General features: G+C 51.1%; 1 protein-coding gene across 10 annotated transcripts; it reads right to left on the reverse strand.

The window, feature by feature from the left end:
• FBXO46 (F-box protein 46) lies at window positions 1-25522 on the reverse strand. Of its 10 annotated transcripts, none has more exons than XM_077980444.1 (3): window positions 6641-6695; window positions 4918-5148; window positions 1-2956 (listed from the first exon to the last, which is right to left on the reverse strand). In XM_077980444.1, exon 3 carries the CDS (start codon window positions 2876-2878, stop codon window positions 1067-1069), a length of 1812 nt encoding a protein of 603 aa, XP_077836570.1. In that variant the 5' UTR covers window positions 2879-2956; window positions 4918-5148; window positions 6641-6695; the 3' UTR covers window positions 1-1066. The 10 variants fall into 10 exon arrangements, with proteins under 10 accessions (XP_077836570.1, XP_077836574.1, XP_077836577.1 ...); XM_077980448.1 differs by lacking the exon at window positions 6641-6695 and adding an exon at window positions 5327-6415; XM_077980451.1 differs by lacking the exons at window positions 4918-5148; window positions 6641-6695 and adding an exon at window positions 25286-25522.

Raw genomic sequence — 25522 nt, forward strand, 5'->3', positions numbered from 1 at the left:
GCCTTATAAATATTGATTTTATAGAAAGGACCAATTCAAAATTGGTCAGATGCCACACGCTAGAAGCTTCCAGAACCACAATGATGGAAAGAAAAAAACAAAAAACAGAGAGAACAAACAAAAATACCCCAGACCAAAATGCCTGAAAAATCAAGGTCTTGGTTGACCAAAGGATTCTTAAAGAAACATGTGGCCGGGGTGAGGAGACCCCAATGCCTGAATGAGAGCCCAGAGTGGAAGGAAAAACAACCCAGAAATGCAAATCCGAAGTCCCTGCCCACGGGGCCCCCCCACGCTGTCAAAAGCGAGGCAAAGGGCTTCACAGCTTCATGGGGGTGGGGTTGATGGCAGTAGCTTAAATAATAACGGGACAAGGAGGATTTTTATACTTCAGCTTTTTTTTTTTTTTTTTTTTTTTTTTGCCCCCCTCTTCCTCTATGGGGAAGAGGAGAGACTGGTAGCTTGAGGTTAAGGAGAAAACAGTTATTTTCCCCTCACTTCTTTAATAGGCAAACCATCCAGAAATGGCGAACTGTCATGAAAAAATGCCAGCTCCCACCTGTGACCGGATAGCCCCCAATTCCTAGAGAGGTGAGAGTGGTGGTGTGGCAGGTTAGGAGAGGTGCCAACGTTGGGCGATGCAGCCTCTTGGGAAATAACAGCTCCAGCAAGAAAGAATTGGGGCGAGGGAGAGGATGGGGGCCAGAAGGGGGGAACCCTTACGTGATACCAAAATTAGCTGCCGTCTGCTCCCTGCTGGTGGGTCCCTGGGGTGGAGAGCGTGGCAGGGAAGGGGGTTGGGGCTGAATGGAGAATAAAGTGAGATGCTGATAAAAAAAACACCCTTCTCAGAGGGTCCACGGCCCTGGTTCTGAAGAGTAGAAAATCAACAGGATCAAGCAGAGTGCCTTCCTGGGTCACCCCTGCTGAACCCCAGCTCAGTTCCAGTTGGGGATCAATGCTGTCTGGAGTGGGGGAATGGGCAGGCGGCCCAGTTCGGACCCTCAGCTCCCAGGGGAGAGGGGAGGGGTGGGTATGGTGGGCTCTCCCCTCCCCTCCCCCGGCTTCACCTCCCCTCCTCCCGGCCTGCCCGGCCTCCGCCCGGCCCATTGCAGGGCAGCACCCAGTTGTTATCGTGGAGGCCCAGGCGACAGCCGGGCGTCTCGCGGTCGGCTCGGCGGCAGCACATCCAGTAGGAACGTCCGTAAGGCAGGTCATGGTGGTAGGGCTTGGGGTGCCAGCGGCAGAGCGACACGTCGCCCTTCTCGTATCTCTTGCGGCACTGCTTGCACGGGTCATCGCGGTAGAGCGGGTCTCGGCTCCAGCGCGAGTCTGTGGCCCGTACGCCGAATGCCTCGATGATGCCCTTGAAGTGGTGGCAGGTGCACTTGAGGGCGGCCAGCGCGCGCGTGGGCAGGAAGCTGAAGATCTTGACCAGCACGTGCTCTGGCAGCAGCAGCATGTACTGTCGCGGCTCCAGCAGCCGCTGAATCTTGAAGCGGATCTCTAGGAAGTCGTGCGACACGTGCCGGTACAGGCGACACAGGGAGGTGTCCGCCGTGCCCTCGACATCGTCTGGGCCGGGCGCGGTGGCCGGGGAGTCTGCTGGGGGTGGCTCCGGGGGCCCGTCCGGCCCGCGGTTCTGGAGAAAGAAGAGCTGGCCCGGAGGCGGCGGCTCCTCTGGGCTGACCGTCAGGCACACAGTCTCCTCCTTCACGTTCTTGGTGCCATCCTTGCCAAAGAAGATGCACTCATCTACCACGCCCGTCACCACCACGTCCACGTGGAAGCCTGACGCTCCGCAGTCCCGGGCAGGGGGCGGAGGGGGCGCCGGGGGAGTGTCCTCAGGCCTGGCGGGCGCCGGGCTCTCACCCTCGCTGGCCTCATCCGCCCTGGCCAGCAGGAACTCCACGTTGCTGGGGAGGGCATCCCGCGAGGGGCTGATGAGCTGGTATAAGTCACATGTGATCTTGTCCTTGGCTCGGGCCCCAGGACCTGGGCTGCCAGGGTAGGCACAACCAGGCCTGCCCCCGCCCCCAGTGGGCAGGCCGCTGTCTGGTGCACGGGGCTCCCGGCCATTGGAGATGCGGAAGGCGATGCGCACCTCCCCAGGGCCTGGCCCGGGTCGCTCTTCCTTGCGGAGGCCCTTGGTGGGAGGGCTGTCTCTCTGCGCCTCAAAGTGGGCCACGGCCTCCGCTACACGGCTGCAGTCCCCTCCACCGGACCGCCGTTCAGACCCCACCCCCTTGGCCGGTCCACCCTGCTCCGCGGACACAAAAACTACAGGCGCTGGGGTGGCCGGTCGTGGGTAGCTCTGCAGGGCCAGGGCCGCCCGCTGTTCCACGAGGGCCACCATCTCGGCCACAGAGAGCAGGTCCACGTCCTCACCGGCTGAGGCAGGGCCCTCCTCAGAGGCAGCCAGGCCCTCCCGGCCCCCTGGGTCAGGAGGAGCTTTGGTGGGGTCAAGACAGCGCCTCCTCCGCTTGGCCTTGGAGCTATCACTGCCCCAGTGCCCCTTGACCTTCATGGAGCTGGCCCGGCTGCCCCCACCACACTGGTGGGCCACAAAGAAGGCCACCTTCTCCTTTGTATTCCCGGGCTTGATGACATACCAAGTGTCCAGGAGGACTCGACCCTCATCACCAGCAGCTGCTGCTGAGAGGAGCGGAGCCGGCTGGGAGGCAGGGACCTCGGTGGCCAAGGCAGGTGGTGTGTTCTCTGAGTGGGCAGGCCCATGGTCTGGCTCGGCCCCGCCGCCAGGCTCAGGGCAGGCTGATGGCTTGAGGGCCGCAGAAGGCGGGCGCGGCTGGTTCTGTGAGTAGGTGCCAAACGGCCGGGGGCACCATAGCTGGAAGGGCAGGAGGCTTCCGCGGTCCATGCTGGGGGATGACGGCAGACGGGCTGGGCTTCACCACATCTCAGGACCTAGGTGGTGGTGGGAGGCTCCACATGCCACCTGGAGACAGGAAGAGGAGGTTGGGGAGCTAGGGGGACAGCCTTTCTTGCCAGGACCACCCCAACCTCCACCTCTCCTTAGACCAAACCAGACCATCAAAACTCTATTCCTGGCTAGAAGCGGTGGCTCACGCCTGTAATCCCAGCACTCTGGGAGGCTGAGGCAAGCAGATCACCTGAGGTCAGGAGTTTGAGACCAGCCTGGCCAACGTGGTGAAACCCCATCTCTACTAAAAATACAAAACTGTGCTGAGCGTGATGGTTCACGCCTGTAATCCCAGCTACTCGGGAGGCCGAGGCACGAGAATCGCTTGAATCTGGGAGGCGGAGGTTGCAGTGAGCCGACATGGCGCCATTACACTCCAGCCTGGGCAACAAGTACGAAACTCCATCTCGAAAAAAAAAAAAAAAGAACTCTATTCCCACTGCCTTGCTCAGGTGAGCAAAGGGTTGCAGAGGGGATGAGAGATACCCTTTTAACTTGCAGAGTGGGACCCTAACTGGCAGCGTGCTCCAACCCCATAGATCCTACCCCACTGCCCAACTGCCTTCGCCCACAATGCAGAGGCCTTTACACTGCCATAACTTTTACACTTAAGCGAAAGGACCACTGACAGACAAGGTCCTTTTTCTATTTGCTCACTCAGTAGCTCGTCCCTGAAAAGACAGAAATTCCCAGCCCCACCCACAGCTATGGCTGCTTAAACCCAGAGAGAGAGCAACGAGATGGGCTGGGAGGCGGAAGAAAATCTGAGGTCAGATTCAGACAAGCACTTAAGAAATCGGCTTTTCTTTTTTTTTCAAGTCGGGGCTTAATGAGAATTTATTAAAGCTGTATGTCCTCAGACAGAAAAATGCACACCCTTGAAAAGACGGTACAGGTAATTCCCTGAAGCACAACCATAGACCTGTGGAGTAAGAGGGCCTGTTCTAGAGCCTGGGAGTTCCAGGCTGCAGGGAGCAATGATGGCACCACTGCACTCCAACCTAGGTGACAGAGTGAGACCCTCTAAAAAAGAGAGAGCAAAACCAGGTGTGGTGGCTTGTGCCTGTAATCTCAGCACTTTGGGAGGCCGAGGTGGGCAGATTGCTTGAGCCCAGGAGTTTGAGACCAGCCTGGGCAAAACCCATCTCTACCAAAAAAGAGACAGAGATTAGCCGGGGGGGTGGGGCGCACCTGTAGTCCCAGCTACTTGGGAGGCTGAGGTGGGGGGATCACTTGAGCCCAGGAGGCCCAGGCTGCAGTGAGCTGTGATGCTGTGATCATACCACTGCATTCCAGCCTGGTTGACTGGGAGAGAACCCATCTCAGAAAAAAAGAAAAACAAAAAACGGGGCGGGGGGTGCTGTTCTAGCCTAGCTTTCTCCTCAAGCTGCACACAGATAAACAGAAGCTCAGAGTGGGGAAGGGTGACATAGCTAAGATTCCAGTGGGTCCGGAGCAAAAAGAGGCTCTCAACTTGGTTTCTGGACTCTTCAATTTAGGGCTCTGTTAATAATGACTATTTTATTTTGGAATGACTTGATGTGAGTGATCTAATCTGGAGGCAATCTTGCACATGAGTCCGATATGATCACTTTCATTGCAGTTTGAACCTACTAAGTAACATATGCCTCAATCTTTCTCTGGCTCATCTCCCTCCAGACAGCTCAAAACCAAAATGACCCTTTAAACCTTGAAACTTCCACATGCCTACAGGCCAGAGAGGTCAGCAAACTATGGCCCAGAAGCCAAATCCAGCTCGCTGTCTTTGTAAATAAAGTTTTATTGAAACATGCTCATTTGTTTATGGATGCTTTCATCTTCAACAGCAGAGCTGAACAGCAGAACAAAGACCACATGGCCTGCAAAGCTTAAAATACCCATTATCTGGCTCTTTATGGAAAAAGTTTGCCAACTCCTGCAGTACAGACTGTCCCTCTAAATTCAAGCAATTCCAGGCCAGGCGCGGTGGCTCACACCTGTAATCCCAGTACTTCGGGAGGCCCAGGCAGGCGGATCACCTGAGGTCAGAATTCGAGATCAGCCTGACTAACATGGCAAAACCCCATCTCTACTAAAAATACAAAAATTAGCCAGGAGCGGTGGTGTGAGCCTGTAGTCCCAGCTACTCAGGAGGCTGAAGCAGGAGAATAGCTTGAACCGGGAGGCGGACGTTGTGGTGAGCTGAGATCTTGCCATTGCACTCCAGCCTGAGTGACAAGAGCGAAATTCCGTCTCAAAAAAAAAAAAAAAAGGTAAACAAAACAAAGCAAAATCCAGACAGCCTCCGAGCACTCACAGGTACCAGTAAACACAGAGAAACCCCGTGTCAAGAATCTTTATCTCCCCTCCATAATCCCCAATCCCACCTACCCCTCAAATACTTACAGTCCCTGCTGTAATCTCAGTTCAGTGTTAAAAACATCACTCCATAGCCTCCAAAACATATAGATGGCTGTTTACCAACCACCAATTCACATACATGTTGAGTATCTCAAATCTGAAAATCCAAAATGCTCCCAAATTCAGAACTTTTTGAGTGCCAAGATGACACTGATAGGATATGCTCATTGGAGCATTTCAGATTTTCAGACTTGGCATATCAACTGGTAAGTATAATGCAAATACTCGAAATCCGAAGAAATCCAAAATCCGAAACACTTTTGGTCCCAAGCTTTTCAGGTAAGCGGTACTTGACCTGTATATCCAACTGCCCAGAGAGGCAGGCTAACACAGCAAAACCCAGTCTCTACAGATGCCATCCTGCTACAACTTGGCCACCCACTCAAGTCCCCTAATCAGTTCCAACCTTACCTCCAGCATCTCAATGTCCTCCCCCAAATATCGAAAACCTTCCAAATACTACTTTAAACCACCGAACCTAAAAATATCCTCGCCAGTACTGAAGGGCCGAATCTCAATCAATCTCTCACAGATCCCAACACAGCAATTCCCCAACCTATGTCATAAACAACCACTCTCCCGGAATCCTATACTCCCCCCAACCCTCCTCCATTATCTTCTAATTCCACTAGAAGCCCTCCAACAGCAGACGAACTCTTTGAAAAACACAAAAGCTCCCTAACACTTTAAGATGAATCTTAAACCTTAAAAATGTTTCACAAAGCCAAAAAAAAAACAAAAAACCAACCCAAAGACACCTCACAAATGTTACAATAGCAGACATGTGCTTACTGCACACTCGCTGCGAGCTTGTTAGGTACTGCGCTAACAATTCCTGCTAATCCTCCTCGGTCCCTAGGAAGCAGGTAGTGTTATCAATGCCTAGTTCCCGATGAGACACAGATGAAATCTCCTGTCCGGGTTCAGACAGGTAGGAAGTCAAGATGCAAGCCCAGACATTCCAGCTCTAGAACTGGTACTCTCGGGCTCTTTCCTTCCGTCTCTCCCGGAGCTCCCCAAATCCTATGCCCAACAAACACTCCAAAACACAAAGGGAACCTGATCCCGAGAACACAACCGAACCTTCCGCATTACAAACGAACCCAAACTCCAAGGTGCCCCTTAGGCGCAAAGGAACCCCAAAAGTATCCCTTGAACCCACGTTAAAACTTCCCCAAGCCCCAGAACATTTTGCAATGCAAAGGGAACCCCCAAATCTTGTAACCGCCCCGCCAAAGAAACCTTCCAAACCCCTCAGGTGACCCTCGAAACCTATACACGCCCCCAAAGAGCCCTCACCCGCAGCCCCCCCAGGCGGCGGGAGAAGGCTGCAGCCCACACGCATGCGCGCGAAAGGTAAGAGGGCCCGCCCCCTCGCTCCTTCCCTCCGGCCACCGCGCGGGCAGGGGAGCAACTAGCTTCCCTCCGCCCCTTTGTTGACAGACGCGCGCGTGACGCCCTCAGCCAATGAGCGGCCGCCATTCGGGGCAGTGCCCATATAAGGCAGGCCTTGGCGAAGGGGCCCAACTTCGAAATAGGGAGGAGTAGGCGAGAGGTGACGGGAGTGGGTGGTGGGGTAGACACAGCCGGATGCAAGGGAGCGTGGAACAACTCCCAACGTCCAGCTAAACGGAACAAGGTCAGGGCAAAGGCCACGGCACTCCAGGGGAGGCTTATTACACCACGTTCCCTCGAACAGAAGCCCTGATTGACGATTGAGATTTAAAGGGCCAGGCAGCCCGGGGATTAAGAACACCAAGGCGGAAGGAAGCAGGCGGAGAGATCAGAGTATCCAGCTTTAGTTGGGAACTATGAGGGGCGGGGGGTGGGGTGCTGAGGATTTCCGCGGGGGGAATTTGGCATTGGGATAGCCCCACCCTGAAAAACAAATGGACAGAACCCTTCGAAGGTTCCCACGGCAACAGAAATCAAGCCTCTGGGCCTGGCATTCAAGGCTCAAGCCGTGTAGCCATTCAGAGCTGCCAGTCCATCCTTTCCAAACGGGCGCCCCAAGCCTGCCTCGCTTAATACAAAAGAGCAGCCAGGAAAGTCCTGTTAAAGCACAATCCTATAAACCTGAACCCGTCCCTATCCTGGTGAGAACCTGCCATGGCTCCCCAGTGCCCTCTGGAAAACACCCAGGTACCCCACCTGTCCAGTGGCATCCCTCCCCACTCCTCCGCCCCGCAGGCAATACCCCAGTGCACCCTAGTGGGCACCTGATCTGGCATACATAGAATACTCAGGCCCCATCTGATCCCTGGTAGCAGTGATCGTTTCCATGGTATGGATGAAGAAACACGCAGGGCAGGTCTCCTGACCACAAGGTCACAGAGCTGGGGTGTGAGCTGGAGCAGGGATATGAAGCCAGGGAATCTGATTTCCTAGTCACTGTGCCCTACTGTTTCACTATATATTCCCTGGGGTTTCAGCTTGACCACCCCTCCTCCAGGAAGCTGACACCCCCAATCCCCCTAGGCCAGGTCAGGCTTCACCCAGGGCGTCCATGCGGTGGGCTCATTGCTATCTATTCCTCACAGTCACCCGGCTCTTGCCTTCCCTGGTCTCTGCATTTGCTGTTCCCACCAACAGCAATACATTCACGCTCTGCAAGGCTCAATTCCTTACTGCATTCAGGTCTGTGTTCAAATGCAGTTTTAATGGAGAGGCCTTCCCCAACTCCCTTCCTGGAAATCACCCACCTGCCCAGAGAGGACCTCTGGGTTCCCTCTTCCCTGGCCACTCTGGGTCATCGTCTTGGGTGGGTCTCTCTCCCCAACTATGATCCTCCTGTGGAGGTTGGGGCAGGAAGGGGAGAAGGGCCTGAGGCAGGATCTTCTAACTCCCCCCACACTGAGCCCAGCATAAGGCCCTACACTAGGTCAGCCTTCAGTAACTACTCCATGAAAATCTATTCATTGTAAAACACTGTGAACCAAAAATATGGAAAATCAAAAGATGGCAAAAAACTGGCTGGGAAAACACGAACCAAGAGACAAGTAGAGGAGTAACATTACCCCTTAAAAAAAAAAAAAAAACAAACTTGGCCAGGTGCAGTGGCTCATACCTGTAATCCCAGCACTTTTGGGAGGCTGAGGTGGGAAGATCCCGTGAGCTCAGGAGTCTGTGACCAGCCTGGGCAACATGGTGAAACCCCATTGCTACAAAATGTACACAAATTGGCAGGGTGTAGTGGCACGTGCCTGTAGTCCCAGGTACTCAGGAGGCTGATGTGGGAGGATTCCTTGAGCCCAGAAGGTAGAGGATGCAGTGAGCTGAGATCGGGGCCATTGCACTCCACTCTGGGTGACAGCACGAGACTGTCTTAAATTAAATTAAAAATAAATAAATAAAATAAAAAATTGACAAAAGCAATGGATGATGACAAAACAAAATGACCCATTATTTATTTCTCTACATGAGTACCTAGGGCTGGGGGAGGGAGGTAGAAGTGGCCCATTATACACAAAAGTTCTCAACATACATGATCCAAATACTATGGCCTCCAAATAGATAAAGCAAAAAACGACCATCTCTACACATGACAGCCATAAACTTACAAAATGACAAGGGAAAGTTTGTTAAATCCACAACTGATATGGGAAACCTTAACATATTTCTAAGAAAAGACTGCTTGGGAAAATTAGTAAGGACCTGAACCACGCAATTTACACCCTTGGTCAAATGCCCTCAACAATTAAATAATCCACATATTTACATCCCTAGCATAAGTGGAGCATTTACAAAAACTTGTCCCTGACATTCACTGTGGTCCTGCATGCTGGCCATTGTTGGGTGCTGGAACACACAGGTGACACTGAGCTCCCCATGAATGGCTCATGGGAAAGGGGTCAGACATCCAAATAAACAGTCAGAACCAACATGAATATATTAGAAAATGATCATCACAACAGCAGTCAATACTTGAGCACTCTACAAATACTCGAGCACTCTACAAATATGAACTTGTTTGATTCTTCCATCTCTTCTTTTTTTTTTCTTGAGAGAGTCTCGCTCTGTCGCCCAGGTTGGAGTGCAGGGGCGCAATCTCAGCTCAGCTCACTGCAACCTCCGCCTCCCATGTTCAACCTATTCTCCTGCCTCAGCCTCCCGAGTAGCTGGGACTACAGGCGCGTGCCACCATGCCAGGCTAAAGTTTTCCATTTTTAGTAGAGATGGGATTTCACCATGTTAGCCAGGATGGTCTCGATCTCCTGACCTCGTGATCCGCCCACCTCAGCCTCCCAAAGTGCTGGGATTAGAGGCGTGAGCCACCGCACCCAGTCTCTATCTCCTATTTTTAATTTCGTGTTAAAGATTAGGAAACTGAGGCAGAGAATGGCTAAGTAATTGCCCTCATTTAGAGCTTTGTGGCAGAACTCTTTTTGTGAGTGTGTTTTGTTGTTTGTTGTTTTCTGAGACGGTCTCACTGTCACCCAGGCTGGAGTACAATCTCGCCTCATCGCGGCCTCAATCTCCTGGACTCAAGTGATCCTCCCATCTCAGCTGCCCTCTTTTTTATTTTTTTTTAGACGGACTCTTGCTCTGTTGCCCAGGCTGGAGTGCAATGGTGCGATCTCAGCTCACTGCAATCACTACAACCTCTGCCTCCCGGTTCAAGCGATTTGTTTGCCTCAGCCTCCCAAGTAGCTGGGACTACAGGCATGTGCCATCATGTCCAGCTAATTGTTTTATTTTTTAATTTATTATTTATTTGTTTATTTAGAGACGGAGTCTTGCTTTGTCGCCCAGGCTAAAGTGCAGTGGCCCTATCTTGGCTCACTGCAAGCTCCGCCTCCCAGGTTCACGCCATTCTCCTGCCTCAGCCTCCCAAGTAGTTGGGACTACAGGCGCCCGCCACCAGACCAGGCTAATTTTTGTATTTTTAGTAGAGATGGGGTTTCACCATGTTAGCCAAGATGGTCTTGATCTCCTGACCTCGTGATCCGCCTGCCTTGGCCTCCCAAAGTGCTGAGATTACAGGCATGAGCCACTGGGCCTCGCCTAATTTTTTTTATTTTTAGTAGAGATGGGGTTTCACCATGTTGGCCAGGCTGGTCTCGAACTCCTGACCTCAGATGATCCACTCACCTTGGCCTCCCAAAGTGTTGAGATTACAGGTGTGAGCCACTGTGCCCGGCCTAATATTTGTATTTTTAGTAGAGACAGGGTTTCACCATGTTGGTCAGGCTGGTCTTGAACTCCTGACCTGTCTCAGCCTCCCAAAGTGCTAGGATTACAGATGTGAGCCACCGTGCCTAGCCTATCCCAGCCTTTTGAGGAGCTGACACCACAGGTGTGTACCACCACGCCCAGCTAATTTTTACATTTTTTTGTACAGATGAGGTCTCAGTATGTTGCCTAGGCCAGTCTTGAACTCTTGAGCTCAAGCAGTCCTCCACCCTGACCTCCCCAAGTGCTGGGACTATAGGCAGGAGCAACCAAACCAAGTCAGAACTTAGAATCAAAGATCAGCTGACTCTAGAGCTCAAGGTCTAAACTACAATCATCCTGGCTGGGCGCGGCGGCTCACGCCTGTAATGTGATGGCGGGCTCCTATAATCCCAGCTACTCACGAGCTGGAGGCAGAAGAATTGCTTGAACCCAGGAGGCGGAGGCTGCAATGAGCTGAGATTGCACCACTGCACTCTAGCCTGGGTGACAGAGTGAGACTACGTCTACAAAAAAAAAAATAATAATTAGTTGGGCTTGGCGGCCGAGGAGGTTGAAGCTGTATTGAGCTGTGACAGCACCACTGCACTCCAGCCTGGGTGACAGAGTGAGATCATCTCAAACAAAAAAACAAAACAAAACGAAAACAAAACGAAAAATGTATTGAACACAGCTCTGGAGCCAGTGCCCAGCTTTGAGTCCTGGCTTTATCTCTCATCAGCTGTGTGACCTAGGGTAAGTCACTTGATCCCGTTGGACATCAGTTGCCTCCTGTGGAAAATGAGGGTTCATTGCTTAAGTAATCCACAAGTGTTTGATTCATTTATTTACTTAGAGACAGGGCCTGCCTCTGTTGCCCAGGCTGGAGTGCAGTGTATGATCATACCTCATTGCAGCCTCACACTCCTGGGCCCAACGGATCTTCCTGTCTCAGCCTCCCGAGTAGCTGGAACTACAGGCTCATGTCACCATGCTCAGCCAATTAAAAAAATTATTTTAGTGATGTGGTCTCACTTTGTTTCCCAGGCTGGTCTTGATCTCCCAGGCTCAAGCGATCCTTCTGCCCTGGCCCCCCAGAGTGCTGGGATTAAGTCATGAGTCACCACCCACACCCTTCACTTTCAATTTTCATTTTTAATTATTTATTTTTTTGAGATGGAGTCTTCCTCTGTAGCCGAGTCTAGAGTGCGGTGGCACAATCCCGGCTCACTGCAACCTCCACCTCCCAGATTCAAGTGATTCTCCTGCCTCAGCCTCCTGAGTAGCAGGGATTATAGGCGCCTGCCACTATGCCCAACTAATTTTTTGTATTTTTAGTAGAGATGAAGTTTCACCATGTTGGCCAGGCTGGTCTCATCCTGACCTCAAGCGATTTGCCGACCTCAGCCTCCCAAGGTGCTGGGATCACAAGCGTGAGTCACCACACCCAGCCCACTTTTTTTTTTTTTTTTTTTTTTTTTGAGATAGAGTCTGGCTCTGTTGCCCAGGCTGGAGTACAGTGGTGCAATCTCGGCTCACTGCAAGCTCCACCTCCCGGGTTCACGCCATTCTCCCGTGTCAGCCTCCCAAGTAGCTGGGACTACAGGCACCCGCCACCGTGCCCGGCTAATTTTTTGTATTTTAAGTACAGACTGGGTTTCACTGTGTTAGTCAGGATGGTCTCCATCTCCCGACCTCGTGATCCGCCTGCCTCGGCCTCCCAAAGTGCTGGGATTACAAGCATGAGCCACCGCGCCCAGCCCCAACTAATTCTTCTTAAAAATTTATTTGAAAACAAAAAAAGAGATAAAATTAAAGCAAAAAAGTGGCTCACAACTGTAATCCTAGCACTTTGGGAGGCTGAGGCAGGCGGATCACTTGAGCCTAGGAGCTTGGGACCAGTCCCTGCAACATGGTGAAACCCTATCTACAAAAAATAAACAAAATTAGCTGAGTGCGGTGGTGCACGCCTGTAGGCCCAGCTACCCGGGAGGCTGAAGTGGGAGGGTCAGTTTAGCCCAGGAGGGCAAGGCAGCAGTGAGCTATGACTGCACCACTGCACTCCAGCCTGGGCCACAGAGTGAGACTCTGTCTCTCTCGCTCTTTTTTTTTTTTTTTTTTATAAGATGGAGTTTCACTCTTGTTGCCCAGGCTGCAGTGCAATGGCACAATCTCGGCTCACTGCAACTTCTGCCTCCTGGATTCAAGCGATTCTCCTGCCTCAGCCTCCTGAGTAGCTGGGATTACAGGCTCTCGCCACCACACCCGGCAAATTTTTTTTTTTTTTTTTTTGTAGTTTTAGTAGAGATGGGGTTTCACCATGTTGGCCAGGCTGGTCTCAAACTCCTGACCTCAGGTGATCTGCCCACCTCAGCCTCCCAAAGTACTGGGGATTACAGGCGTGAGTCACTGTGCCGGCTGACCCTGTCTCTTAAAGACAAAACAAAGATAAAAAGGGAAGCTAATAAAGACTTTGAGGCCGGGCATGGTGGCTCACACCTGTAATCCCAGCACTTTGGGAGGCTGAGGCGGTCGGATCACAGGTCGGGAGTTCGAGACCCGCCTGACCAACATGGAGAAACCCCATCTCTACTAAAACTACAAAATTAGCCAGGCATGGTGGCACATGCCTGTAGTCCCAGCTACTTGGGAAGGCTGAGGCAGGAGAATCGCTTGAACCTGGGAGGCAGAGGTTGCGGTGAGCCGAGATCGCGCCATTGTACTCCAGCTTGGCCAACAAGAGCGAAACTCCGTCTCAAAAAAAAAAAAAGACTTTGAAAATCACTAACTGAGCCAAAGACTACTTCCCTCTTTATTTCCCATTCTGAAGTTAAAGTGATCCTAAAGAGTCACACACAAAAATAAAAATTAGCTAGGCGTGGTGGCTCATGCTGTAGTCCCTGCTACTCAGGGGGCTGAGGTGGAAGGATTGCTTGAGCCTGGGAGGCAGAGGTTGCAATGAGTGCAGAGACTGTGACGCTGTACTCTGGCCTGGGCGAAAGAACGAGACCCAGTCTCAAAAATAAACAAACAAAAAACTTAATTGGAAAAGGAGACAACAAATACATAGTAAGCATCATGGTGGCCAGCGTTATGAGGAAACAAATATAGCAAAAGAGGAGGGTCAGGGCTGGGCACGGTGGTTCACTCCTGTAATCCCAGCACTTTAGGATGCTCAGGCAGGTGGACTACCTGAGGTCAGGAGTTTGAGACTAGCCCAACCAACATGGCAAAACCCCATCTCTACTAAAAATACAAAATTAGCTGGGCGTGGTGGCACATGCCTGTAATCCCAGGTACTTGGGAGGCTGAGGCAGGAGAATCATCTCTTGAACCTGGGAGATGGAGGTTGCAGTGAGCCGAGATCACACCACTGCACTCTAGCCTGGGCAACAAGAGCAAAACTCCGTCTCAAAAACAAAACGACAAACAAACAAAAAAATTAGCCAGGCGTGGTGGCGCATGCCTGTAATTCCAGCTACTTGGGAGGCTGAAGCAGAAGAATTGCTTGAACCCAGGAGGCGGAAGTTGCAGTGAGCTAAGGTCACGCCATTGCCCTCCACCCAGGGCAACAGAGGAGGAGACTCCATCTCAAAAAAAAAAAAAAAAAAGCCGGGCGCGGTGGCTCAAGCCTGTAATCCCAGCACTTTGGGAGGCCGAGGCGGGTGGATCACGAGGTCAGGAGATCGAGACTATCCTGGCTAACACGGTGAAACCCCGTCTCTACTAAAAATACAAAAAAATTAGCCAGGCGTGGTAGCGGGCGCCTGTAGTCCCAGCTACTTGGGAGGCTGAGTCGGGAGAATGGCGTGAACCCAGGGTGCGGAGCTTGCAGTGAGCCGAGATCGTACCACTGCACTCCAGCCTGGGAGACACAGCGAGACTCCGTCTCAAAAAAAAAAAAAAAAAAAAAAAAAGGGTCAGGAGAATTTGGAAGGGTGAGGTTATGATTCTAAATCAAGGGGGCTAGGCGTGGTGGCACATGCCTGTAATCACAGCACTTTGGTAGGCTGAGGAGGATGGATCACTTGAGCCCAGGAGTTCGAGACCACCTGGGCAACATGGCAAGAACTCATCTCTATCTTTAAAAAAAAAAAAAAAAAAAAAGCTGGGCACAGTGGCTCAGGCCTGCAATCCTAGCACTTTGGGAGGCGAAGGCAGGAGGACTGCTTGAGCTTAGGAGTTGGAGACCAGCCTGGGAAACATAGTGAGAGTCTAACTGTACTAAAATGTCAAAAACAAACAAACAAACAAACAAAAAGTACTAGCTGGTTGAGGTGGCACATGCCTGTAATCCCAGCTACTTAGGGGGCTGAGGCAGGAGGATTGCTTGAGCCCGGGAGGTTGAGGCTGCAGTGAGCCCTGATGGTACCACTGTACTCCAGCCTGGGAGAAAGAGTGAGACTCTGTCTCAATAAATAAATAAATAAATAATAAATCAAGGGGTCAGGGATGGCATCACCAAGCAGGTGCCACGAACCAAACCGTTTAGAAAACTTGTGCTTTTAGGGCCGGGCACAGTGGCTCACACCTGTAATCCCAGCACTTTGGGAGGCCGAGGCGGGCAGATCACAAGGTCAGGAGATCGAGACCATCTTGGCTAAACACGGTGAAACCCCGTCTCTACTAAAAATACAAAAAATTAGCCGGGCGTGGTGGCAGGCGCCTATAGTCTCAGCTACTAGGAAGGCTGAGGCAGGAGAATGGCATGAACCCAGGAGGCGGAGCATGCAGTGAGCCGAGATTGCGCCACTGCACTCCAGCCTGGGCAACAGAGCGAGACTCCGTCTCAAAAAAAAAAAAAAAAGAAGAAGAGAAAAGAAAACTTGTGCTTTTAGGAGTAAGACAGTTTTACCATAGCAGTTAGAAATACACCATTAAACGTGGTAAAAAATACAATTTTCTTCTTCGTTTCCTAGTACATGTCACAGGTTTTGAAATAAAGATGGTAAAAATACCATTTTGTATGAGTAAGCTTCAGACAAGCACAGGCTGAAAACAAATTTAAGATTTTAAGAAAAGGCAAAACAACTTGGAAAGCAGACAAATGCTGTAAGACAAACAAATGAAGGCAATGGAAAACAAAAAAGTGTCAGATCACCCCAGGGTGGACAGAGGTGACACATAGGATTGGGGACAAGTGAGGGACTGGAAACTTTTTCCCAAACCAATAGGTCTGCGGATAATTCAATGAGGGCCGGAGACAGAATGTTAAAAAATCCGTGAAAGCAGTGACAAGCAGGCAAAGCTGACATAAGGGACTGAAAATGAACCAGGAATAGGGAAACTCAAACTTGAAAATGAGCCCAAATGCCCGCATACCTGCAGAACTTCCCTACCATTATGACAACAGCGAGTTCCCCAATGGCAGGGTCGAGTCTGCACCCAATACAGACGGTGGCACATGGTAAGTGCTCTATTAACACTTGTGGGCTGGGCTCTGTGGCTCATGCCTGTAATCCCAGCACTTTGGGAGGCCAAGGTGGAAGGATCACTTGAGTCCAGGAGTTTGAGACCAGCCTGGGCAATATAGCAAGACCCTGTCTCTATAAAAAAAATTTTTTTTTTTTAGTTTTCTTGGAGACGGAAACCTGTTCGTCACCCAGGCTGGACTGCAGTGGTGCGATCTCAGCTCACCGCAACCTCCACCTCCTGGGTTCAAGCTATTCTTGTGCCTCAGCCTCCCGAGTAGCTGGGACTACAAGGGCATGCCACCGTGCCCGGCTAATTTTTGTTTTTTTAGTAGAGATGGGGTTTCACCATGTTGGCCAGGATGGTCTCAAGCTCCTGACCCCAAGAGATCTGCCCACGTCGGCCTCCCAAAGTGCTGGTATCACAGGTGTGAGCTACCGCACCCGGCCAAAAAAATTTTTTTTTAATTAGCCGGGCATGGTGGCAAGCACCTGCAGTCCCAGCTACTCTGGAGGCTGAGGCAGAGGCAGGAGGATCACTTGAGGCCAGGAGGTTGAGGCTGCAGTAAGCTGTCATTGCACCACTGTACTCCAGCCTGGGCGACAGAGAAAGGTTCTGTCTCTAAATAAATAGGTTGGGCTCGGTGGCTCAACCCTATAATTCTAGCACTTTGGAAGGCTGCAGCCGGTGGATCACTTGAGCTCAGGAGATTGAGACCAGCCTTGGCAGGATGTATTTTTTATCTCTACAAAAATTACAAAAATTAGCCAGGTGTGGTGGCATGCCCCTGTAGTGCCAGCTATTTTGAAGGCTGAGGTGAGAGGATGGCTTAAGCCCAGAAGGTGGAAGTCACAGTGAGCCAAGATAGTGCCACTGCATTCCAGCCCAGTCAACAGAGCCAGACCCTGTCTCAAAAAATAAATGAACAAATAAATACATAACTAAAACACTTGTAGGCCAGATGTGGTGGCTCACGCCTGTAATCCCAGCAGTTTGGGCAGGTCGACAGCTTGAGTCTCGTTGTTCAGGACCAGCCTAGGCAACACAGTAAAACCCTGTCTCTACAAAAAATTTAAAAAAAATTAACTGGGCATGGTGGTGCACGCCTGCAGTCCCAGCTACCTGGAAGGCTGAGGTGGGAGGAAGGCTTGAGCCCAGGAGGTAAAGGTTGCAGTGAGTTGAGATTGTACCACTGTACTCCAGCCTGGGCAACAGAGCCAGACTTTGTCTCAAAAAATTAAATAAAAATAAATAAACAAACACACGGACTACCTAAGGAATGAACCCCCATTTTCCAGATTCAAAGCTGGGCACTCTGACTCCAAAGTCCATTTTTCTCTTTGTTTTACTTTTTCTTTTGTTGCTTTGATTTTTTTTTTTTTTTTTTGAGATAGTCTCGCTCTGTCACCCAGGCTATAGTTCATGGGACAATCAGAGCTCACTGCAGCTTCCACCTCCTGGGCCCAAGTGATCCTCCCACCTCAGCCTCCAGAGGTGCTGGAACTATAGGCTCATGCCATCAAGCCTAATTTTTAAAAAAAAATTATTTGAGGCTGGGTGCAGTGGCTTACGCCTGTAATTTCAACACTTTGGAGGGCCAAGACAGGCGGATCATTTGAGCCTAGGAGTTCAAGACGAGCCTGGGCAATGTAGTGAGACTCCGTCTCTACAAAAAAGATCCAAAAATTAGCTATGTATGGTGGCATGCAGTTGTAGTCCCAGCTAGTCAGGAGGCTGACGTGAGAGGATCACTTGAGCCCAGGAAGTTGAGGCTGTGGTGAGCTGAGATCGCACCACCGCACTCCAGCCTGGGCGACAGAGCGAGACTGTCTAAAAAAAAAAATGGCCAGGCAAGGTGGCTCATGCCTGTAATTCTAGCACTTTGGAAGGTTGAGATGGGTAAATCACTTGAGGCTAGGAGTTTGGCACCAGCCTGGCCAACACGATGAAATCTCGTCTCAACTAAAAAGACAAAAGTTAGCAGGGCATGGAGGTGCACACCTGTAATCCCAGCTACTTGGGAGGCTGAAGCAGGAGAACTGCTTGAATCCGAGAGACGGAGGTTGCAGTGAGCTGAGATCGTGCCACTGCACTCCAGCCTGGGCAACAAAGCGAGACTGTCTTTAAAAAAAAAAAAAAAAAATTTTTTTTGTTTGTAGAGATGAATTTTCCCTGTGTTGCCCAGGCTGGTCTCAAACTCCTGAGTTCTACTAATCCTGCCACCCTGTTAATCCCAGCCTCCCACCTTGGCCTCCCAAAGTGCTGAGATTATAGGCATGAGCCACCTTGCCCAGCCTCAATACCTTTTCTTGAAAGAATAAAAATCATAAAGACCTCACACTTAGGCCGGGCGCGGTGGCTCACGCCTGTAATCCCAGCACTTTGGGAGGCCAAGGCGGGCGGATGACAAGGTCAGGAGATCGAGACCATCCTGGCTAACACGGTGAAATCCCGTCTCTACTAAAAAATACAAAAAACTTAGCCAGGCGTGGTGGCGGGCGCCTGTGGTCCCAGCTACTCGGGCGGCTGAGACAGGAGAATGGCATGAACCCGGGTGGCGAAGCTTGCAGTGAGCTGAGATCGCATGACTGCACTCCAGTCTGGGTGACAAAGCAAGATGGAGTCTCAAAAAAAAAAAAAAAAAAAAAAAACCTCACACTTAATGAGAGCATAATATACCCCAGGCATTTTATATATGCCACCTCATCAGTTACCACGTCAACTCCTTACAAGAAGCTCAGAGTTTAAATGTGGTCCCATTTTTACATGAGAATACTGAGGCCAGCTGGGCACTGGGGCTCATGCCTGTAACCCCAGCACGTTGGGAGGCCAAGGTGGGTGGATCACTTGAGGTCAGGAGTTCAAGATCAGCCTGGGCAACGTGGTGAAACGCTGACTCTACAAAAATTAGGCAGGCGTGGTGGCAGACACTTGTAGTACCAGCTACTCAGGAGGCTGAGGTGAGAGGATCCCTTGATCCTGGGAGGTGGAAGTTGCAGTGAGCCAAGATCACGCCCCTGCATGCCAGTCAGGGCAACAAAGTGAGACACTGGCTCAAAACAAAACAGAAAAAGAGGTCGGAGCAGTGGCTCATGCCTATAATCCCAGCACTTAGGGAAGTCGAGGCGGGTGGATCACCTGAGGTCAGGAGTTCGAGACCAGCCTGGCCAAGATGGTGAAACCCCATCTCTACTAAAAATACCAAAATTAGCCAGACGTGGTGACACAAGCCTGTAATCTCAGCTACGCGGGAGGGTGAGGCAGAAGAATCATTTGAACCCAGGAGTTGGAGATTGCAGTGAGCCAAGATCATGCCACTGCACTCCAGCCTGGACAAGAGTGAGACTCTGTCTCAAAAAAAAAAAAAAAAAAAAGGAAAAGTAAACTGAGGCCCAGAGTGGTAATGCAGCTTGGCTAAGGACACACAGCAACAGAAGCAGGAATTTGAGCCTGGGCCTCTCTGAAGCCAATGTTTTCAACCATAAGCTTACTATCACAGTCACTGAATTAAGCCCAGAAAGCTCACAATAAATAAACCAAACTGTTTCAAGGTGAATTTACAAAGTTGTCAAACTGCCCAGTGAGGCCTTAATGACCCAAAAGTTAAATGAACAAAAGCAAACTAACAACAACAACAACAGGAAAAACCTAGTTAGAAATATTTCCTCTTCACTGAAACACCTGGAGTAAGGCCAGACTAGGTAATTGGCGAGGACAGGAATGGGAATGGGGATACACTGAGTTTCTTTTTTCTTTTTTTTTGAGACAGAGTTACTCTTTCGCCCAGGCTGGAGTGCAGTGGCACAATCTTGGCTCAACGCAACCTCCACCTTCTGGATTCAATAGATTCTCCTGACTCAGCCTCCTGAGTAGCTGGGACTACAGGCGTCCGCCACCACGCCTGGCTAATGGAGACGGGGTTTTGCTATGTTGGCCAGGCTGGTCTCGATTGAACTCTTGGCCTCAGGCCATCTGCCTGTGTTGGCCTCCCAACGGGTTGGGATTACAGGCATGAGCCACCATGCCGGGCCCACAGATTGAGTTTGTAAGCACCATCTCCAGAAGTCATAATTGGATTTAGGAGCCCAGGGGTGGAGGGCAGGGATATGGTGACAACATAAGAGAGAAAGGAGACAGCCTGACATCTTCCCTCTCGGTTCCTCTCTACCGCCTTCTCTTTCCCGCTAACATTCAAAAATAACAACTCACATGTACTGAGCCCTTCAATAAGTATTGGAGTAAGGGCTCACAAAGTAAGTTCCACTATACTGCATTATCTTCCCGAACCTCTCACCTTCCTAGGGTTACTGATCCCATTTTATAGGTGAGAAGAACCCAAAAGACTTGCCCAGGGCCAGGCGTGGTGGCTCATGCCTGCAATCCCAACACTTTTGGAGGTTGAAACAGGAAGACCCCTTAAGCCCAGGAGTTTGAGACCAGCCTAGGCAACATAGTAAGACCCGCGTCTCTACAAAAATAAAAATACAAAATTAGCCATGCATAATAAAAAATTAGTCCCAGCTACTTGAGAGGCTGAGGTGGGAGGACTGCCTGAGCCCAGGAGGTTGAGGCTGCAGTGAGTCATGATTGCACCATTGCATTCCGGCCCGTCTAGGCAACAGAGCGAGACCCTGTCTTTAAAAAAATAAAAAGGCAGGCCAGGCATAGTGGCTCACAGGAAACGCCTGTAATCCCAGCACTTTGGGAGGCCGAGGCGGGCAGATCACAAGGTCAGGAGATCGAGACCATCCTGGCTAACACAGTGAAACCCTGTCTCTACTAAAAATACAAAAAAAATTAGCCGGGTGTGGTGGTGGGTACCTGTGGTCCCAGCTACTCAGGAGGCTGAGGCAGGAGAATGGCATGAACCCGGGAGGCAGAGCTTGCAGTGAGCCAATATTGCGCCACTGCACTCCAGCCTGGGTAAGAGTGCGAGACTCCATCTCAAAAAAAATTAAAAAAATAAAAAATAAAAAGGCTGGGCGCGGTGGCTCACGCCTGTCATCCCAGCACTTTGGGAGGCTGGGGCAGGCAGATACCTGAGGTTGGGAGTTCGAGACCAGCCTGACCAACATGGAGAAACCCTGTCTCTACTAACTATACAAAATTAACCAGATGTGGTGGCGCATGCCTGCAATCTCAGCTACTTGGGAAGCTGAGGCGAGAAAACCAAAGCACCCAGGAGGCGCAGGTTGGGGTGAGCCGAGATCTCACCATTGCACTCCGCCTGGGCAACAAGAACTAAACTCCGCCTCAAAACAAACGAACAGAAAACCCATAAAAATAAAAATAGGGCCAGGTGCGGTGACTCACGCCTGTTAATCCCAGCACTTTGGGAGGCAGGTGGATCACCTGAGGCCGGGAGTTTGAGACCAGCCTGACCAACATGCTGAAACCGTGTCTCTACTAAAACTACAAAAATTTGCCAGGCATGGTGGCGCATGCCTGTAATCCCAGCTACTCAGGAGGCTGAGGGAGGAGAATCGCTTGAACCCGGGAAGCGGAGGTTGCAGTGAGCCGAGATCGCGCCATTGCACTCCAGCCTGGGCAACAAGAGCGAAAATCTGTCTAAAAAAAATAATAATTAAAATTTAAAAAATAAAAATAGGCCGGGCACGGTGGCTCATGCCTACAATCCTAGCACTCTGGGGGGCCGGAGCGGGTGGATGGCTTGAGGTCAGGAGTTCAAGACCAGCCTGGCCAACTGACGAAGCCCCGTTTCTACTAAAAATGCAAAAATTAGCCAGGCATAGTGACATGAGCCTGTAATCCCAGCTACTCAAGGAGGCTGAGGCAGGAGAATCGCTTGAACCCAGGAGGCAGAGGCTCCTGGTGAGCCAAGATACCACTGGTGACAGAGGTAGACTCTGTCTCTAAATAAATAAATGAATATAAAAGAGTTGCCTAAGGTCATATAGCAAGTAAATGGCAGAACTAATATTCTAGACTGCTTTGTTCTCTGTCTCTACTCATCACATTGTATATTTCAGTATGGAGAGGGGACTAAATTATAGTGCTGAAAGCACAGATTCTGAGCCAGGCTGCCAAGATCGGAATCCTGAGTCTAGCAATTAATGCTGGATAGCCTTGGGAAAGTTGCTTAATTTCTCTGCACTTCTGTTTCCTTTCTGTAAAATGGAGAAAATAACAGCACCTACCCCTCAGGGGTGTTATCAGAATTAAATGAGTTAATGCATACAAACAGCTAAGGACAGGGCCAGGCATTTTGTAAAACAATAAGCGTTAACTGTAATCCACAGTAGGGAACCCCTACATGCTTCTGAGCTGGGGTGTGTGCCCAGATCAGTGCCAGCTTTTGAGAAAACGCCCTCTGGGACTGGACTGGAAAGGAGGAAATCCATTAGCACCTGTAACCCAGTCACATTCCGGGGGCGGAGAACTTCCCACCAACAGCTCTGAGACTGAAACTTCACAGCCCAGATCTCCCATTAATAGTAACGATTTTAATGACTCCCTTTAACCCTGTTCTCAGAGGCATGCTTGCCGTTCCCATACTACAGATAAGGGCACTAAGGCTCACAGATTTGTCCATGGCACAAAGGGGTGGGAGAATAGGGGATGTGAATGCTGTACTTCTCATAGGGATAAACCACTACACTCTTCTAAATTCCACTGGGGAAGTGAGGGTGCAAAGCCTGTCTGGATGGCCCTTTCTGGCCATATTATCCTACAGTTCTGTGCCTGTCCAGCTCACCGGGAGTCTCTGGCGGGACTAGGGAAATTATCACTACATCCACGCCCCTAATTTCACGCTCCTCACCCCACCCTCAGTCCTGGAGCCTGAACCCACACTCTCCTACCACTGATTTCTCCCTCCCACCTCCTCAACTTGCCTTCCTGCCCCCAATCCGATCCAGAGGCCCCATCCCATCGCGTCCACCGTTCGCCTGTCCCTTGGAGCTTCCAGACCCCCTCACTCATCCTAACCGTGATCCTCATACCCTCGCCACAGGTTAACCCCCTATCGAAATCGACACCTTCAGGGCCTCTACCTGGACGTCCAGCCCCGTCTCCAACTCGGGGCCCACTTCCCCAGCTCTGAGCCCCTTTACAATCAATTCCAAAGCTCCACTCCCACCCCACCTCCAAGACCCCTCCCCAAGCCACCATTCTTTCACTACTACCTCCGGCTCCCATTCCTCCCAATCCCCTCCCCCAGGCAATCTCCCCTCGCCCAGCCCCTTCTTTCGCCCCTGCCTCTTCCCCCTCGTCACCCGGTCCCGAACCCCCGTCCCGACTCTCCAGCGCCCCCGGCCCTCGCCTGGGCTCTCACCATCGCCGCGCGCTGCATCTCCCTCAGCTACGCGGGTTTCCCCTACTCGCTCCTCTCCAGCCTCCCCTTCCGGGTTCTCGTCCCGAAGCCCGCTGGGAATTGAAGTCCGGGCCTCCACGGACTACATACCCCAGAAGGCAGCACGGTCAAGCGTGGAGGTGGGGTGGGAAGCAAATTAGGCGGGCGGAGGAAAAGAACGACTCGAACTCCCGGGAGACAAAGCCGGAGAGGACTTGGCAGCGCAAGCGCAGGGCGCTTCCCCGCGGGGCGCGCTGGGAGATGGAGTCTAGCCAGGAGGGCTCCATTTTTACCCGGGGCCCTTGGGAAGGGAATTGAGAGTATTGCAATAGGGTGTTGCTGAGGGGTGGAGAGTTGGGGAAGAGCACATTTATTGATTCATTTGTACCGATCAACACAATAGCTAACAGTTCCTTATGCTTTTCCAAAGTCATTCCCATCCATCCCCCTTTTTTTTTTTTTTCTTTCTTTCTTTTTTTTTTTTGAGACGTAATCTTGTTCTGTCACCCAGGCTGGAGTGCAGTGGCGTAATATCAGCTCACTGCAACCTCCGCCTCCTGGGTTCAAGCGATTCTCCTGCTCAGCCTCCTGAGTAGCTGGGATTACAGGCGCCCGCCACCACGCCCGGCTAGTTTTTGTATTTTTTGTAAAAACGGAGTTTCACCCTGTTGGTCAGGCTGGTCTTGAACTCCTGAGCTCGTGATCCACCCTCCTCGGCCTCCCAAAGTGCTGGGATTAACAGGCATGAGCCACTGCGCCAGGCCCATCCCCTCCCTTCTTACCTCCTGATTTACAAATGAGAAAATTAAGCCTTAGGAGGAAGGAAAGTCCCATGCATTAGGAGTTAGTCCACATCACAGAATAGCAGCTCCACATCGCTCGAGCCCAGGAGTTCGAGGCAGTTAGCTAGGGTTACACCACCGCCCGCCATGGAGTTCAGCCTGGGCGACAGAATGAGACCCTGCCGTCTCTTTTTGGGTGACAGAATGAGACCCTGCCGTTTCTTAAAAAAAAAAAAAAGAAGAAGAAGAAGAAGGCCGGGCGCGGTGGCTCACGCCTGTAGTCCCAGCACTTTGGGAGGCGGAGGCGGGCGGATCGCGAAGTCAGGAGATCAAGACCATCTTGACTAACACGGTGAAACCCCGTCTCTACTAAAAATACAAAAAAAATTAGCCGGGCGGGGTGGTGGGCGCCTGTAGTCCCAGCTACTAGAGAGGCTGAGGCAAGAGAATGGCGTGAACCCAGGAGGCGGAGCTTGCAGTGAGCCGAGTCCGCGTCAGCCAGGGTGGGACAGAGCGAGAGTACGTCTCAAAAAAAAAAAAAAAGAAGCTCCACGAGGGCAGAGATAATTGTGTACCTTGTTCAAGCACCTAGAACAGCGTAAATATGTGTTCAGTAAATATTTATTGCATCAGAACCATATGCCAGACACCCTGCAGACAACCCTAGTAAGAATTACCATCCTAAATTTATAAGGCAGAAAGAGATTAAGCCTCTTGTCGCTGGCAACACAGCCAAGAAAACGATTTGAACTGAAATATATTGGATTTCAGGGCTTCTACTCTTGACTAGATCTTTAGATCACCTCCCCTTAAGACGTATTTTCCAGGCTGGCTGCGGTGGCTCACGCTTATAATCTCAGCCAGGAGACTGGATTTAGTCCAGGAGTTCAAGACCAGCCTGGGCAAAAAAGTGAGACCCTCGTCTCTACAAAAAAAAAAGGGGGGGGCAATTATTTTATTTTTTTTCATTTATTTATTTATTTATTGAGACAGTCTTGCTCTGTCGCCCAGGCTGGAGCTTATTCAACCTCCACCTCCTGGGTTCAATGATTCTCTTGCCTCAGTCTCTCAAGTAGTTAGGACTACAGGCGCGCCCCACCACGCCCGGCTAATTTTTGTATTTTTAGCAGAGACGGGGTTTCACCATTGTTGGCCAGGCTGGTCTGGAACTCGACCTCAAGTGATTCGTCAGCCTCGGCCTCCCAAGAAGGCCCAATTCAAATGGCCCTCCTCTTTGAGTCCTTTCCCAACGTATTGTTCTCTGCATTAACCGGGTTCCCGTCTGACCGGATTCTCATGTGTCGGAGGTTCTCATGGCCTGGATTGCACTGGGAAGACAGTGGCTAAATTCCCACCATCCAGCCTGGTGCTTGGCACATAGGAGGCCCTCATGAAACAAGAACTGAAGGGAAAACGTGGAAATGGGGCACCACAGGGCCAGAAGGGACACAAGCGAGCTCTCTCGCTCTCTTCCTGAGAGTTGGCAGTTGGGGAAACCCAGCCTCCTTGGGATGCAAAGGCCCT

This window comes from Macaca mulatta, chromosome 19, assembly GCF_049350105.2.
Source record: "Macaca mulatta isolate MMU2019108-1 chromosome 19, T2T-MMU8v2.0, whole genome shotgun sequence".
Classification (NCBI taxonomy): domain Eukaryota; kingdom Metazoa; phylum Chordata; class Mammalia; order Primates; family Cercopithecidae; genus Macaca; species Macaca mulatta.

Bases quoted from the DNA above. Each gene is read 5' to 3' on its own strand.
- FBXO46 (XM_077980451.1), bottom strand. From the start codon at position 2,878: ATGGACCGCGGAAGCCTCCTGCCCTTCCAGCTATGGTGCCCCCGGCCG.